The sequence below is a fragment of the Eleginops maclovinus genome, chromosome 8 (genome assembly GCF_036324505.1).
Source record: "Eleginops maclovinus isolate JMC-PN-2008 ecotype Puerto Natales chromosome 8, JC_Emac_rtc_rv5, whole genome shotgun sequence".
Taxonomy (NCBI): Eukaryota; Metazoa; Chordata; class Actinopteri; order Perciformes; family Eleginopidae; genus Eleginops; species Eleginops maclovinus.
Genome location: NC_086356.1, coordinates 13,108,413 through 13,126,709, shown reverse-complemented (window position 1 = coordinate 13,126,709; position 18,297 = coordinate 13,108,413). Strand labels below are relative to the sequence as shown.

Genomic DNA, 18,297 nt, shown 5'->3' with positions numbered 1-18,297 from the left:
CACGATGATGTGACAAGATTTCACCAATATATTGAACATAGTTTGTTAAGCCAAAACCTATAAACTCCAGTGTGGGTGGACAATTAGTAGCTGGCTGCAGAGAAGTACGAACACAGAGAAATGAGAAATATCAAATAATAAACTAGTCAAAATGATTACTAAGGTTGCAGCTTTGCCATCTGAAGAACTGTGTGATTCATTCTGTATATTCGGAGTCCTTGGTCTCCCAGAGTTTCCTCTCGCCTTTTAAAAAAGCTCAATAGATTACTCCCCCAATGGAGAGGGTTTTTGTGCACTGAGAGAGGTCAGAACTCTCTTAGAATACAATGCAACCCTCAGGAGTATGAATTAAAATACTTGAACCGATTCACATCAATAAATTAAAATACCACCTTACATTGAGCAATTCACCTTCCCTGCGATTCATGGTTGCTTAGACAATTTAGATCTTTCACATTTTATTTCATTATTTGTGACTAAATAAAGAAAATTGTGCATCAAAACATGAAAACTGGGAGGTGGATTTCCGGACATTAGTTGGTCTTGTATGCTTTTGTCGTTGTGGTATCGTTTTTTGGTTTTGATTTCTTGTATAGGTTAACATTTTTGCATCCTTCCAGAGCCCTAAACAGTGCTTCTTGCCTCTGTCCTATAATAATAATATTCTCTCCTTTTTGTAATAGGTGGTCTGATGAGATAGATCTGCACAGAAAGAAACTGCATGTGAATGTTTGTCAAGGCCCGACCCACTAGAGATAACAGTAGGAAGGGCAGTGACGTACACAGCTCACACATGTTTGGCTAATAGAGTAAATCACAGGAGGAAACTGCAGTGATTGACAGGTGAGTGCCTGAAGGGCAATCTTTGGGTTGGTTTCCAGAGGGATTTGGTCTGGCCTCCTGATACTTTCTCTCCCCTGGGTAACCTTAATGAAAATGCACTTCCTGTTTCACTGGGCACTGAAGTGTTGTTACTCTTGACATTCCTGGCCCCTCTCATAACTACACTCCAGCATTTCAACTAGGAGGAAGCACTCAGTTATTTTTTGACAAGGTGACCTCACGGGCTGCAGCTTGCGCTATGCCTTCACTGCGCCTGTTAAGTGGAACTGGACCTAAAATCAACAGTAATCACTGACATTTACATGGTCTGATGTGTGGTCAAGTTAGATGCAGGATCTCCATAATGCTCCACAGTCAAGATATTCCTGCCAGATCAGATTATATAACAAAACACTTAATGGTCATAATCGACACATTAAGTCAATAACAAAAAGTGAGAAAATAATCTTTGAGCGTAATTGCAAAATCAGCTTTCCCTATGGATTCAAAGTACTGCATGTGAAACCGTTGAATTGCGTGCTGGCTCCTGTCCCAGCTGTCTAAATTAATCGGACTTAGTTTTCTCACCTCTCTGTATGAGGGAGTGTGAAGGAAAGATCTTTGTGTTTCTTGGCTTTCTTCTCAGTAGAGCCATTGGACTTAATCATAGCAGCAGGGCCTCTTCCCTGCAGAGCATCAATGACTTGTTACCCATGATAACACGGCAGGACCTCGGCTGACTGAGGAGATGCCTGAATTAAAATCCTGCTTCCATGGAAACAGGCTCAGCAGCTTGCGGTGCTGCATCACCTCTGAACCCTTGTCTTTCTCTCGGGGCTGTGACAAGTGCACTGAAGTGGAGATGGAGATGGAGGGCATGGGAGAAGAAAAGAGGAAGGAACAATAAGCACATTTCTTTCCACAAAAGGAGATTTAAGTCAATTTTATGAGCCTGCCACATGTTCTCAAGTATGAAAAGAGGCCACTTTTATTTCTGTAGAGGCCCTTAAGATGTTGATGAAAGACCTTCATGGAGGTATTCAAAGAGAATGAGCCGTGTTGGCCAGATGAAAAGTCTTCCATTCCCATCTTTACCTTTATTACTCTATATATGGGCAGCAACTGAGACCACGTAACACAGAAACTAAGCCTTTTCTGCCAAATCACTCCCTCTCCTATCCTCCTGTAGTCTCAACAGTTACATTTTCCTTCTGCTATTCATTTCGCATTTATCAAATATTCATGGCAATGGAAAAGTGTAACAATGAGTTTTAGGGAGTCTGGCGAGTGTCTAAAGTATTCAGACCCTAGAAGATGTTCAGATGACTGAATCCTTGTGCTATTTATGAAACCTCACTCTCAGTATTTCAGTCATTGGAGCGGCAGAGACCGAAGTTCCATTGGTAACGGTCTCAAGGAGAGCCAAAATAAATGCAGGCTGCTTGTTTTCTTAGTGTCTGTGTGTGCAGGAGTGTGTGTGTTTGTGTGTATTCCACGTCTCAGGGAGTATCTACACACCAGAAAATCAATGTATCAAGTGGGAATAACCTGTCAAAAATAAGGGCCAGGATATTTCAGACTCCTAATAGGAAAACCTCTAAGATGTCTAAATGGAACTCTTTCATTACTTCTGTAAGAAAACACTGCTGCATCATCACAAAACAATCATGACTATTCAGCATAATGTTTAGATTTCAGTGCAAAAGCTGCTCCAAAAAGCTAACAAAGACTCAAAACCACTTAAATAGAATCACAGAACGTCATTACTGTGGTAAACCATCATGAAAACCTATAATGTAAATCATCTGAAAAGTAGGAAGACAAGTCTGACACTGGATAACATCAAATAGCGCAGTTCCACTTTGTAATCTGAAATCAAAACTAATTGTGATTGACTAACTTTGATTCTCCAGAACATGGGCTTCTTAGCACTGTGGGAGTTTGCGTGTGTGTGGGTGAGTTATTTTGCATACTCATCATCTAAAACAGCTGCATAAATGTGGCATTAAAGCATATTTCAACAAGTAAGTGATCTTTATTAAAACTGAAGTAAAAGTATTAACAACCCCAAAGTGCCGGAGCAAGCAATGAATAGTCCATTATATTGTTAGCTTGGACACTATTTCTATAGTACAATGTCATTTCAATACCATCAAAAAGGAAAATCCTTCATTGTATATAAACATAAAGTGAGAGATTTTTCTTATGAAACTTTTAAGTTTATAAAAGGCAAAAAAAGCCTGGGTCAACTTTCAGGTCATCATCAGCAAATATAGTTTTGCCGGGGAGTTAGCCACAACAAAACTATATACTAGAAAGTATAGACAAATAGATTGTCAGTGCTCAGTTGCATTGAGCATACAATGCCCTTGCTGGTGCTCTAACATGTGAACATCCGTGTGGAAATGCTGAAATGTGACTAGTGTGTTTGCTGCTTGGCTTCTTTAAGAAATGTTGAACCCTGCCACACAGCACAATGTCCATCACATCCACTCCACGTGATTTTACAAAAGCGCAGTAAGAGTACGGGTTTATGGCTCACCCACAGCCTACCATCCTGCCAGCCTCTCCCTCGCTAGGCAAAGCCTGTAAAGAAACCACAGAGCGGACTGTCAGCCCACTGGAGGCCTGACAACAACCCACTGGATCCAACCCCGACAAACCTCAACAGCTCCTCTCCCTCTGCTTTCAGCCTCTCTCATCCCCTCTATATTATTTTTTGTCTCAGAGAGGGTGAAATATGACAGATTTTCCCTTCTCAATGACTGCTACACATTTCTACAGATTCATATGTAACCACAGACTTAGCCCATCTGCTTTTTCCTAAGCTTTCTCTACTGCAGGCATGTGTGAGAAAAGGCCTGACAAACACAGATGAAAAAGCAGCATTCAGTTTTGTCCTTTTTTTTCCACTGAGGCAGCTGGGTATGAGCTCAGAAAAAAAGAGGAAAAACAAGTTTTGCAAAGGAACTGTTGTCTTTTGTAGCCATGAGGTAAGTATGGGTAATTAAAGGAGCTGAAAAAGTTCCTATGTATACACACACAATCCAACTTGATCATAGAAGGAAAAGTAAACAGAGAAAACAATCATTGCTCTCAGTGAGAATATGGACAGGCAGGGAGAATTTTAATCCATTCATACAATCCATCCATCTAAGTTTCTTTTTTAAGAAGTGAATTGCCACACATTATATCCTAAATGTTGTTCACATTTGTTGAATAGATGGCTTTATATTCAAAACATCACCGATTCTCCTTGACTGCACTCAAATACAGTGGGGCAAAAAAGTATTTAGTCAGCCACCAATTGTGCAAGTTCTCCCATTTAAAAAGATGAGAGAGGCCTGTAATTTTTATCATAGGTATACCTCAACTATGAGAGACAGAATGAGGAAAAATCACATTGTCTGATTTTTAAAGAATTTATTTTCAAATTATTGTGGAAAATAAGTATTTGGTCAATAACAAAAGCTCATCTCAATACTTTGTTATATACCCTTTGTTGGCAATGACAGAGGTCAAACGTTTTCTGTAAGTCTTCACAAGGTTTTCACACACTGTTGCTGGTATCTTGGCCCATTCCTCCATGCAGATCTCCTCTAAAGCAGTGATGTTTTGGGGCTGTCGCTGGGCAACACAGACTTTCAACTCCCTCCAAAGATTTTCCATGGGGTTGAGATCTGGAGACTGGCTAGGCCACTCCAGGACCTTGAAATGCTTCTTACGAAGCCACTCCTTCGTTGCCCTGGCGGTGTGTTTGGGATCATTGTCATGCTGAAAGACCCAGCCACGCTTCATCTTCAGTGCCCTTGCTGATGGAAGGAGGTTTTCACTCAAAACCTCACGATACATGGCCCCATTCATTCTTTCCTTTACACGGATCAGTCGTCCTGGTCCCTTTGCAGAAAAACAGCCCCAAAACATGATGTTTCCACCCCCATGCTTCACAGTAGGTATGGTGTTCTTTGGATGCAACTCTGCATTCTTTCTCCTCCAAACACGACGAGTTGAGGTTTTACCAAAAAGTTCTATTTTGGTTTCATCTGACCATATGACATTCTCCCAATCCTCTTCTGGATCATCCAAATGCCCTCTAGCAAACTTCAGACGGGCCTGGACATGTACTGGCTTAAGCAGGGGGACACGTCTGGAACTGCAGGATTTAAGTCCCTGGCGGCGTAGTGTGTTACTGATGGTAGCCTCTGTTACTTTGGTCCCAGCTCTCTGCAGGTCATTCACTAGGTCCCCCCGTGTGGTTCTGGCATTTTTGCTCACCGTTCTTGTGATCATTTTGACCCCACGGGGTGAGATCTTGCGTGGAGCCCCAGATCGAGGGAGATTAGCAGTGGTCTTGTATGTCTTCCATTTTCTAATAATTGCTCCCACAGTTGATTTCTTCACACCAAGCTGCTTACCTATTGCAGATTCAGTTTTCCCAGCCTGGTGCAGGTCTACAATTTTGTCTCTGGTCTCCTTTGACAGCTCTTTGGTCTTGGCCATAGTGGAGTTTGGAGTATGACTGTTTGAGGTTGTGGACAGGTGTCTTTTATGCTGATAACGAGTTCAAAAAGGTGCCATTAATACAGGTAATGAGTGGAGGACAGAGGAGCCTCTTAAAGAAGAAGTTACAGGTCTGTGAGAGCCAGAAATCTTGCTTGTTTGTAGGTGACCAAATACTTATTTTACCGAGGAATTTACCAATTAATTCATTAAAAATCCTACAATGTGATTTCCTGGATTTTTTTTTCTCATTTTGTCTCTCATAGTTGAGGTATACCTATGATAAAAATTACAGGCCTCTCTCATCTTTTTAAATGGGAGAACTTGCACAATTGGTGGCTGACTAAATACTTTTTTGCCCCACTGTACATACCTTTACTGGGTCGGAAAACCGCAATTAATGTTGACAAGGCTCATACAGTATTTACCATTCATTGTAAATCTGGGTTGCCAAAGCAACTCCATATCTCAAAAAGCATAGATAGCTCATGATTGGACCCAAGCTGAGTCTTTAATAGCAGCACTGAGCCAATATAGGATTGACAGAGAGGCCTCAGACAGGCGGCAAAATCACCAGTACTAAATGGCTGTTACAGCAACACTATCAGACTGAAGCTTGGATTGTATAAGGAGAGTCTGCCGAGTGCCAGTCCCAAACTTTCCTCCATTTAGCCTGTCAGCACTTTCAGCTGGGATAAATGCTGTGCAGTTCCACTCACTTAACTCGGCTTTTCCAGGTCAATCACAAGCCTTAACAGAGTTCAGTCCCAACACCCCATACTCCAAAAAAAATACACCAAAGCTACCCCACCCATCAAACCAGCCTTTCATCCTCTATTTATGTTCCTGCAATCTCAACTGAGCCTTTTCAAATGCAGCTACGACTGTAAGGCAGGAAGGAAGAAGAGCAGGGAGGCAATATTGGCTGAAATAAGGTAACACAGCAACACAACTGGTTTCATTTTTTCCCCCTACAGCAGATAATTACAATTTTTCTTTCCTCTGACCAAATTACAGTGACTAGCCAATGTCCAGGAAATACCCCAAAAGCTTTAATAGCACAGGCAGTGGTGGAAAATAATTTCTTATCTGTGCGCTGGACTGTGTCAGATTTATTCAGTTTGTCATTTCATTACAACTTCTGTTATAAACAGCGTTCACAATGGAGGCAAATTCTGCTATCCACACAGTTTGCACCTTTTATATCATAAAAGAACAGAACCAATGGCATTACCAAAACACATATTATATGCTAATGACTATGTATGCTTAACAATGATGTGGGAGTTAAACTGTTTATCCTATCCATTATATACCTTAAAAATCACACCAGAAATGATGGTGACATTTCAGCAGAAGCTAAAAAAAAAAAAGCTTCAGAGAAGCTCTTCACATAAACCACTTTTCCAAGCACCAGTTTATTGGATTTGAGGCGAGAACTTTTGGCCAGGCTTAGTCTGGATAATCACAACTGCCTGCATTTCTATGGTGAACATTTTTGAGTGCATATTAGAACTAATCCTTTCAAACAAAAATACAATTATCCTTGTAACTACAGTTCCCTGGCTCAGACAAATGTATTTTCAGTCTTACCTCAGCAGCTGGGATGCCTTCAGGTGGGCGACATTGGAGCAGCACTTCCTGTTCAAGGGAGACCTCCTTCCCAAGAGGTTCCTGGTCAAATGTCTTCCTCAAATCTAAAATGAACAGAGAGAAAATATCAATATCTACCTCAATGTCAGTGGCATGTAGATGTGAGGGTTGTTTTGAATAATAGGTAATTTCAACTGTGCAGAGGAAATACAAAGTGTGTATTTAAATGTTGGAAACAGTTACTTAAGATGTCTTTTTAACTGCCACTCTCCTTCAGCACACAGATAAACCTGCCTCGAGTAGATAGAAGGAAGATAAGGACACTTGCCCTCCAATAAAATACCAATTTTTTTGTGGAGTGAGAGCCCTGATGGAGTAGTGCAGGGCAGAAATAGTGGAGCTGACAGGGCAGGATTACTGGAGGTGTCATGCTACACTGAAACCCAAAGCCCATTAGACATATATCATAACCTGCTGCACAGACTGAGAGAGGGGCAGCGGGCATCATACACAACAACATCAGGGAGGGATGAGAGAGAGAAAATGGACTTAATGGGGAGTTACAGTACTATTTGGGAGCTTTGGAGTCACTGAACCATCAAATCTACAATCAAAACCTCCAAACTTCACTGATACCATTTCCAAAGCCTTCACAATATTCCTGGCAAACACACTCTTTGGCCTTTTAACTGACACATTCAATCTAAAGCAGTAACCACATCCCCCGCAGTGTGCTTTAAAATAACATGTTTTTCTTATACAACATTTATACAGAACGTGGCATGAACTGAACTCTGCCCTCGTTAAAGCAAGACAGTTCTGCTAAGAAAAGACAAGAATGACTTAAGAGGAAGACAAACCAACTTGAAAATGAAATCTGTGCTAGAACTAGACTGAGAGAATGAAGTGAAACATAGAGTCAAGCTCAGACCTTTGAACTAAGCAAGAAATATACTATGTTATGTGAGATGCAGCTCTAATAAACAACACAAAGGATGCAACAGTAAAATAAAATGTTGGGAGTTTTGTTCTTATTTCTAAGTTTGTTGTACAAATACATTTCATGGAAACAAACCCAGAACTGATGTGTTTTAGTGATTCAAGCTGAGGAAAAGATAAGGCACTTCTTCAAAGAACAACATTAATACTGTAATGGGCAACTATTGACATGGTGTGCTTGGATTTTTTTTTTTTTAAGTGATTTATTTTACTAGATAGCTTTTCAATACCAAATGGTTTTTGAATTCATGCGAGTATAGGGTAAACTGAAGCACCTTTAGATGCCGTGAGGCAGAGTTAGTAAAATACTCTTTTGTAGAATGGTTATAGAAATGGATGTGCTAGAGTGGCATTACCAATCATAATAAATAACTGTTATTCATAGGAGGCTATGGTAAGGTCAGAACATTCTCACTATAGTTTATTTTAGGCATCACTTCATGCAGTAAAAAGAGACATAACCTAAAACCTGTTCAAGATGTTAGTACAATACGATTTCATCACTTGCTTTCTTTTTTGTTCAATGGGTATTACATGAGTAGACATTTTACTGAAATTGAGACATTCCACTGTTGAGCATAGTGTTCTACATCCCTTTAAGTGGAACTAGATCATGTTCTTATTACAGAATATATCATCAGGATACACCCGGGAGCCGTGAAGAATACCTATAGTCATTTTAAGGTTAATTTTTTATTTGAAATTAACCTTAAAATAACAAATTCAATGAGTTCCCTTGTCCCAGTTCATCTTGTGAGTGTGTGTGTGTGTGTCTTCAGGGGAATATGCCATAACTATACACATTTCAATGTATTATAAAATCTAAAAGCATGAGTGTTGAATTGAAGCAATTTCTGTAAAAGTCTGCAATGAAATTAAAAGAAGGAATGACTGGAGGGGTATATTCTGGGAAATAGCTTAAGATTTGATTCAAGGACAAACTGTTTGTTTTTTTAAGATGGAGAGGAAAGGTAAGGAAAAGGATAAGTAGTAAAACTGAATCAAAGGGGTACTGTAGTTGAAGAGGTTTTCCACTGTTGATTGGATATCAGAATTATATTTTAGATATGAATAACAGTTGAAGCTGCATCCAACAGATTATACAGCTACAGTATGACTGGTAAGGAGAAACAGCAGGAGCTCCTGATATGCAGCACTTTATATGCACAACAGCCAAATCTAATACATTAAATGTTATTTCTACATATAAAGCATCTGGAGGGTATGCAAGTCTCCACTGGGTAGTGGCCTGGATGCTCAGTATGCAATATTGCAGCATGCCATTTAGTGGTTGAGAATGACCAGTAGCCACTTTACCGGCAGCGGTGTCCTTGGCATGGTCCACAGCAGATTCAGCTTGGACTAACATGTTTTACAACTTAAGTAAAAACTTTACAGAGCCACATAACCTCCTTAAATCAAGCGATGGGAACACAGTACGTTTTAATTGTAAAGTTAAATTTATGTTTGTGCTGCTAGAAAACCAACAGTCATGTTTTTACTCTTTTATTGTCATCCAGTTTGTGACTGCCACAACTTCAAACCAGCTGATGCAAACTGTACTGAACATTACTAAAACATCACATAATAGCCTGAATTACATTTGTACAAATAATGGCCAGTGTGTGTGAGTTCATTTGAAATATTCATGATTTTATTACTCATATTTTTCTCAGCAGAACAACTACAGCTTGTTAAATTAGAATTAAACAGTCAGTTTCTGTTTTGTTATTTCCATCATGATTTGCAAACCTCTGCCATTACTCACGATGAAGCGCAGTAAGTAGCATGCAAGTGATTATTTTGCACTGTACTGTATGTTTTATTGGATGTGGGTTTAAAATTATGGCTCCCCACTGGAGTCTCTCCTTTCCTCACTTCTCGTAACCCTGAACGGTATACTGTGGGACACTGAAGGGTGTGGGACCAGCTGAGTCGACATTCCTGCGGGAGTCACACCATTCCCTCCTCAACAGACAACCACTTTCAGCCTTGCACGCCCTCAGAAGGATACACATATGAGAACCATTACCTTAAGTGGATATGTTTAGCTACTTGTCATGCTAAATTACGCCAGCCTTACACTTCAGAAACAACTCTCTTAGTAAATCATTACTTACTGAACTTATGGTAGGAAATGAAGTCTACCAAGTTTAAATAATGAGTCAAGTCACCAGCATTAAAGTGGAGGTTTTACTATGTTGTACTCGTAAAATTAAAAGGCCACAAACAAACAAGAAAATCAATTTCCAGCTTTCTCAGTAAACATAACCCTCCGACAATCTTTTGAAAGGCATTTCAGTTGATTTGATTCACTTATTTAATTTGCTTCTGTGCACATGCTTTTATTGCCCGTCTTTGGCAAGCAATCACTGCTCCCCAACTATGGAGACCAATCAAAATGCTTTTGTGGAGGTCACAGGAAGAAAAGGCAATCATGGGGAATTTACAGATTTAGTCCAGCAGCTACATACAAACTCCGACTATACTCTTAACCAGAGTGCCCTTTTCACAATTCTAAAAGCCAGTTCTTCAACACAATAACCTCTCAACTCGACCAGCGCTGGCTGTGACTCACAGTCTGATTAAACTGTATATGTTTAGATGATGGGAGAGGAGACAAAAACAAGCCCAGTTTCCATTAGCCTAACAGAATAGAGCCTGACTCAGACAAGGAGCCTGCCTGAAGAGAGAGCACAGGAGAGGAGCTAATCCATTCAGCGGAAGCTAATGGGAGGGGAAGAGGGGTCCATTGTGATTTGAGGGATAGGTTAGTGCTGGAAGGCTGCTCATCATGGGTGATTATAGGAGGTGGAGCAGCAGGAGTGGGCTCAGCGGGAGACGGGTGCATGATGATTCTGATTCACCAGGCTAGTATAACATAAGCCGTAATGAGAAGAGCTACTGGTGTTTGCAACACAGGGAATACACTGAATTCAAAGAGAAACTGTACAGCCAACAGTAAAGCATAGAGAGAGGGTTAGAGAGAAATAAAATAGAGGGAATACATTGAATTCAAAGAGAAACTGTAAGGAAAACAGGGGTAAAGCATAAAGAGAGCAAGAGATACAATGATGCGGAGAAGTAAATGAGAATTAGATGAGACAATTGAGAGGGACAGGTATATGAATGCCAACTGCCTCTGAGTAGATCAGGGGAAAACCGCGGATATTGACTCCGTACTGTGCTGCTCTGCGCTTGTACCTTAAAGTGAAAACAAAATCATTGTGACAGTGGCACTGAGTTGCCAGCCAGACATTAAGCTCAAGTGATATCCCTATCAAGCCCTATCCAGCAGTGAAAATATTTGATGTAGACTAAAATGCATGCTGCAAGCCGGAGTTGCATCCTCTGTCTTTTTGCCTCAAAACAGGACATGTCAGTCAAGATACTTTGAAATAACTTAGACAGGAGTTGAACGTGTGATGATCTAGGTGATACTATAAAAGAAGTCCCGTCAGGTGAAGTTTTGACAGCAATGTGTAAGCTGCTGTGTTACGCAATGTGTTGTTTTTGCAGAAGCATTGCCTTGATGTCACAACTATAACTACAATTATAACTCTGCCTTCCTCCTGTGTCCTTTGGGGTTTCATTACTTTTCAGATTTTGATTGGCAGATCCTTTGGGAACAGTTAAAATGTGCCCAAAGTTTAGAGGCAACAAAATGTTTCTCATTACTTGGAAACCAATGTGTGATGCATTTCAGTAGGAGGAAAAACGCACAGGCTGACAACAAACGAGGACCACCTACAGGAAGAACAGGGAACACTGGCATAAACATGTGCCGTAGCCTCTCTACTGTGTAAACACTGCGGCAGATCTTCCCTGTTCCTCCAGGTTATACTGTACACAAGGAAGCAGATTTGGATGCTGACGGCTTTTTACCAACCCAAGTTCAAAGGGACACTTTAGTCCCATGTTAGTAAAACCTTTTTTCACTGCTTCTATCTCCAGAATCTGTAAATCTGACAAGATACACAAGACGGTCTGTGAGATGCATTTCCTTGGCAGCCGAGAGACTTTGTTTGGAAAGGAATACAAAGATGAGAGACATGATAAAGACTGAATAATGGGCTGAAGAGCAGGATGGAGGAAGGGGAGAATACTCACACGCGATGCGGACATGGGATTTACGGCTCTTGGTGGTCCCTGCAGAGCTCCAGGCCACACACTGACACCAGAAGTCCTCCGGTCCAAACAGCTCCTCCACCTGCTGCCGAGTGATTTCTATGCTGGCCTCTCTCACTACCAGGCCTGCGAGGAAAGACAAAAAAGGATCCATAGAGAGGGAGTTATAGATAGAGCATTAGCACATATCAAAAGAGAACAAAATGAGGAACTTAAACCAGCCAGGATAAAACAGTTAATCTCATAAACCTTCACAAAATAAACCTATTAAAATGTATTCTCTCACCTTGGGGATAAAAATGTCTATAGTGGATCACATGAAACAATTCAGTACCATTTATATCAGTCACATCACATGCTTTGACACTTGGTATTTGCGTGTGTGTGTGTCAGTTGGGCCCCGATGCCAGAGCGCTGAGCTGTTTGGGCTCGGGCCCTGTGGGGGAGGATTCGAGGCGTCATGGCTACCACAATCCTGTTTGCTAACTCCTCTGATTACTGCTCATCTGGGTGCCAGGACCCAAACAAACAAATCATCCCCAAAACAAATGCCTCTTCCCACAGCTGCCCCTCCAGAGCAGATTATGCTGCTGCTTCAGTGTGTGTACGTCCATCATAGGATTTGAATGCACACATAAATGTATGGATAATGGTTCATGAGCATTCACTGAAGTCACAGATACTTCATATGTAATGTCGTGCCTTTATCCAGCTCAACTGATTTTTTATTTTTATTTAATGGAATACTTAGAGATACTGTCAGCAGAATAACATAGAATACTTGGTGGTTAGTGTAGAAAGGGCAAACAAAAACCCTTATTTAGTTTAGCAGAGCCTAAACATGGGGATGTAGAATTTTGTAGAATTTTTCGCTTATAGAAACAGCCTTGGCAGAGGTCTTTGTTCTCCGAATGACCTTCTAGTTTTATATCCCTTTAATTCTGCTGGCCTCCAGAAACCTGAATTGCATGTTGGAGACACTTTACAGGACGCAACGACTTGATTCGGCAGATTTTCTCAGAAGAACATGCTGAGACGATGTGTTGGATATCCAATGCCACTTCATCCTCCAAAGTGCTGCTCTATTAAGTTTAAATGTGGGGCCTGTGCAGCCCACTTGAAAAAAAAAAGGCAAGTTGCCATTTTCCTGGAACTGTCATGCTCATGACTCCGGTACCAATAATGTGAAAGTGGACTGTGACATTCAAATTATGCCCAGTTGCTACTGAAGGGCCTTTTGTGAGCCTAGGAAACGTTCCCTACGCCATTACCCCCATGAAGGATGTGTTTTTGTTAGGATGTTGTTCGTCTGCAGATCCTGTCAACAGTATTACCAATCGCTATTTGTCAGGCCCTGCAGCTTTTAATCCCACTCTTCAGTTCTTCAGTTTTGGTGATGAATTGCTCTGTGGCTGTTTTTCATTGTTATCTGGAATAATGCCAGATACTGGGATTCTTCTGTTGTAGTTTTAGTACATTCAATACAAGATTTAATGAGTTATGCTCACTGTTCTTGTAATGAAGAGTTACAGTATGTGCAAAGTTATAGAGCCTGTCTTTAATATTGACTATTTAATATCAATTTTGCTGTCTCTTACTATAAAACGGCACCTCAATAGAAGCTTTCAGCTACATGGCTCACTAGCATGGACAGTCAAACAGGGATGTGTATATTTAGCTATTGTAATCAACATTATACTATAGGATTTGTATTTTAATATCTAAATGTAAATTTTTTTTTTTTTTCATTAACATCTCCAACACAGTCTAATGGAGAATAAGCCTGATAATTCATAAACAATATTGAGGCTAGTGAGCAGACACAAATTAAATGGGCTCCACAGAGAGCATGTCAATCTAAAGATGTGGCTGTATGTCAAAAGCCCAGAGAGAAGTCTACTAAACTGACACTAGTCCAGTAATATTTTGTAATATTATAATGTGTTAAAAGTTAGCCAGCCAACTATATGACTTGTTTGATCAAAAACAGAATCAGAAATACTTTAATAATAACTTGACAGTTGTTTCATTACACTGAATAAAATAAAAGACACGTAAAATAATTTTAAAAATGTACATTGGAAGAGCATTTCTACTGCATTCAATGAATGTTAGAATAATTGAACAAAATATATATTATAGTCATTTAATTTTTTTGTATTCATTATTTAATTGTTGTTTTTTTTAACTGAGCTAAACCAAACACATACATGTGTGTGACATCATCACATTATCAGCCTGCCTTGAAACTGTTTTACAGATCAATGACTCACCATGTTCCAGTGTTCATTGAATGAGTAACCTTATCTTTGCCTGAAATCCAGTTCAATACAAAGTGATTCACTACCTGCTGAACCAGAGATACAATTGACCTTTTTAAAGGCATACTGTGAACCTCTGCCAGTAATTTAAAATATAAATCTTCAAATCAGTGTAGTTTAAAAGCTCACTCATACTGTAATATATGTATCAAGAAAGCTTTAATCTAGCTATAATCAGCAACTTTAATCTTTTACCTACAGTAGATGTTAGGAAACTGATAACTGCTATGTTCCTTTAATTTCCCAAAAATGTAATTCAGTTGAGCGTTCATGGCGAATCGTATTGCATAGTGATAGGAAAGAGTATCACAAAGCACACAAATTATTCTAATATAGTCTGCTGTGGAGAAGACATCTTAATGAAAAGAGGTTTCTTAACCAAGTGGGACTGACGGTATCTATGCTTGGTTTTTATATCTATCTAAATAAACACTACCTTCATATTTTTGTACAAAGGTTCAGAATCTGTCTTACAGTTCAAGTTCATTTACACAGTACTTTGCAGAATGTCTGATTGAATGAAAATTGCAAGGAGACTGGATGGTTAAAAAATAAACATGCCATTTTACTTCAGGTTCAGTGCATTCACACAGCCTCCTTGTTCTGGCAACCATAGCAAGCACAGTGACATCCCACACACCAGCTTAGCTCTCATGTAAAATTTACACCGTGTGCCGACAGGCAGAAGAACAGCAGCATCTGTTGTGTGCGCATTTTCCTCTGCATGCATGTGTGTGTCCACATGGGCCAAGGATGCGTGTCTGTGGTTGTCTGTACTGTATGCCAATGTGTCTGAGAATATGTGTATTGTAAGGTGAAAAATGTCAAGGATGGATGTGATAGATGTGTGAACATCACACGCAGAGTAAGAGAGGGAAAATCAATAGTGCAAACAATAATAAGAAAACAAATTCTCTAAGGGTGTAAAACACGCGCCAGAATCTTTTAATTCTTTCTGTGTGTGCTTCACACAGTTTCTGAATAAGGGTTATAGTCGGGAATTATCTGTCTGTAAGAAAAAGCCCTCTGTACCGTAAGATAGCCTCAACTGACGATGGCAACTTTAAGGGTGGACTATATGACTTCATGGTTCATACTAAAGCAGGATTAAACTCTTCCTGACGTGCTGCACTTGAAACACATCAGCAGGATCACTCTAGCAGAAGAGCAGGGCTCTGAAGTGAGCCGGCTGACCTCATCCAGTGACTTCATGTGTTTGCTCAGCTAGCAGCTCTTAGTGGACTGTATAGTATAGCATTACAATGATAACAACCAAACAGACACAGACTTCCACTCAATTTGCAACCAAGAGGACCAAAGCAAAGGTGGCTCATGTCACGACCAGCGATGAGGGGCTACTTCACACGTCAATGTGGCCATTAGCAGAAATGATTGTACAATAGGTCCCGTTAATAGGCTGGAGTAGGCTCCTTATTGGAGATGATTCATTATTAATGTGGTCATTAAAGTGAGCTAGCCTAGCACTGGCTAAGATATTGATCAGACAAGTCGGGGAGAAAGGAGGCATTGGTCATTGAAGGAGAACTAAAGGAGGAGGAGGAGGAGGGCGAGGGGGGTAAGTGCTTGGATTATCCAACCAGATGAAGAGTTCTCATCTTTGATCTTCTAACTCATATCTCAAACAGAGTGACAAGCTGTCTCCAGTGTATATTACATCAGTAGTTTCTACCTATAATTAATTTGCTGCTCATTCGCTCAGATCAATGCTGTTTCGCTCACAACAGACTCCGAACTGCCCTCAACACTGGGAGGTAAATGCTACCGTGTTCAGGTGACAGCATGGTGAGTCTCTGAAGCTACATCATCACTGCAGGAGGCCATTTGTAAAAATTGCCTTCATGCTTTGTTCCTTCTCCACACCTTATCATTCTTGCCTCCTGCTAAGTCACATTTTGTACGTGCTCTCAATCTATGGCTTCTCTTTATGTATCCTCATTATTGAATATCTGAGTTTGCTTGCTTTTGCATCAAACGCGTGTGTGTCGCATGTTCTAACTCCCGACTCCACAAAGCACTGCTTTTTGAAAATACAGAAATAAAACCACGCTGGTGTCACTTTTGCAACACATGGCCTACTCTGTGTCACACCAATTAAAAATACTTTAGAGACAGGCATATTACCTGCATGAGGTGCCTTTAAAGGCCCCAAGGGAGAGCTGTAGGTAAATTGTTTCTCGCTGTGAAGACCATTGTGCAGGGTAATGCTGTTAGTGAATCAAGCCCCCTATTGCTGATAACATTGCAACTACTCAAGTCACACAAATTATACTTTCAGTAAGAAGTTTTTTTTTTTTTACGCATGTCTTTTTTAAATCATTGGTATTATTTGGTAGATTTAAACTCCAACCCTTTATGTTAAAGGGGCCATAGAATGGAAAACTGTATTTACCTTGGCATAGTTGATTAAGGAGAGTTCGGTACATTGAACTGACATACCGTGAACCTCAAACACCATTGTTTCCTCCTCCACGTGCAAATCATGAATATGCATATCACAGCAGTAAAACGGGCGAATTACAACAATCCCTGTGTGTTACGTCACACACGGTAGTCCAGCCCCAACATTTGCATTCACCAGCTGCTGGAAACACTAACGCTAACACTTACCACTCTGTAATGTTGCTCTCCGATCTCCGACCAACTGGCTGTTCTTCAAATTCATCGGTTTCCTCCTCCGATAAAGGCTCAAACATGTAAGGTTAGATGCCAATAGCCTCCATGGTTCATCTCTCACAGTTTCGCGAACTTCAATTACTTCTGTGGTCTCTGAGGCAGCCATGGGTTGTTCCATATAAACCCGCCAATCAGAGCAGAGCTCGTCATAATTATTTAAATGAGGCCCCAAATAAGGCTATTCAGCTTGTTTCATTCTATGACCAAATCACAGGGTTGTAAATGGGCCTGTAAAACCGCATCTGGACATTTTTTGGCTCAACCAAAGTTATATACTTTCTTTGCAGACATCAGAGAACAATTTAAAATACCAGATAGGTGCATTTTATGGCACCTTTAAGCCTCTTCAAGACCATGATCTATTTAAAGTTCTAAACTAATTTGATGCATGCAAACAAACTGCTGTGTTGTTCCTGTGTATACGAAGTGGAGCAAGAACGCAGTTGTCATGCAAAAATGTCCAACATCTGGATAGTGATTCAATGCATGGAGCCTAATTGAACACAAACATTTGCAGTTCCTGTCCTCACTCTCTCTCTGGCACTCTCTTAATCTCATTATCTCTTATTTCTTCTTATTTTCATAAGATCATGAGCTCTCGCCAACATGAAAGTGAGACATAGAGACAGGACAAAATAAAAAGAGAAACAGAGGAGAGAGGAAGAAGGAGAGGGAGAGATCCAATTTCTTCAAGCTACACTGTCAGTGGTATTGACCGAACTGGCCAGTTTCTATCAGTGCTCCTTTTCTGTCAATCTGGGGAAATCAGAGAGCAAAGGAGTGGGTTGAGAAAGGCTACACACATCCACTGGGCTCCAGCGTTGTTGTGTATGTGTGTTTGTGAGGGGGGCGCAAGGGCATAAATGAATGAATATTTGTGCAGTAAATAGCCTGTGGATATGGCTGTGTAGAGTGGGTGCTTGTGTGATGTGTGGGATGTTTTCTATGTTGATGCTTTTAGCACAAAACCTTCTGACATTAAGGCTAAGAACCATTGATACCTTTGCTCTCTTCTTTGTAATAATCATAACCAAGAAACACATCCTCAGATCTGTGAATTCTTCCTAAAGTACACCAGGTCAACATGAAAGGATTTGAAGTTGCCATTCAGGTTGTTTTATCAATACTCCTTTTATATTTGTGCTGGTTACAACACTGCTTTTGTGTGTTACACCTGCTTGGAATAATGCTGTGTTTTTCATATAGATCAGTAAAAGAGCACTTTCAACATACAAGAAAC

At 40.4% G+C, this 18,297-nt stretch overlaps 1 protein-coding gene across 2 annotated transcripts in view; it reads right to left on the bottom strand.

Annotated features, from left to right (window-relative positions):
• unc5cb (unc-5 netrin receptor Cb) overlaps window positions 1-18,297 on the bottom strand; it is a 104,380-nt gene that overhangs the window by 26,883 nt on the left and 59,200 nt on the right. For both annotated transcript variants that reach the window (XM_063890326.1, XM_063890327.1), the window contains exons 3-4: window positions 12,025-12,168; window positions 6,916-7,019 (exon numbers count right to left, since the gene is read on the bottom strand). In XM_063890326.1, the coding sequence (XP_063746396.1) occupies window positions 6,916-7,019; window positions 12,025-12,168 (248 nt within the window). The remainder of the gene's footprint in view (window positions 1-6,915; window positions 7,020-12,024; window positions 12,169-18,297) is intronic.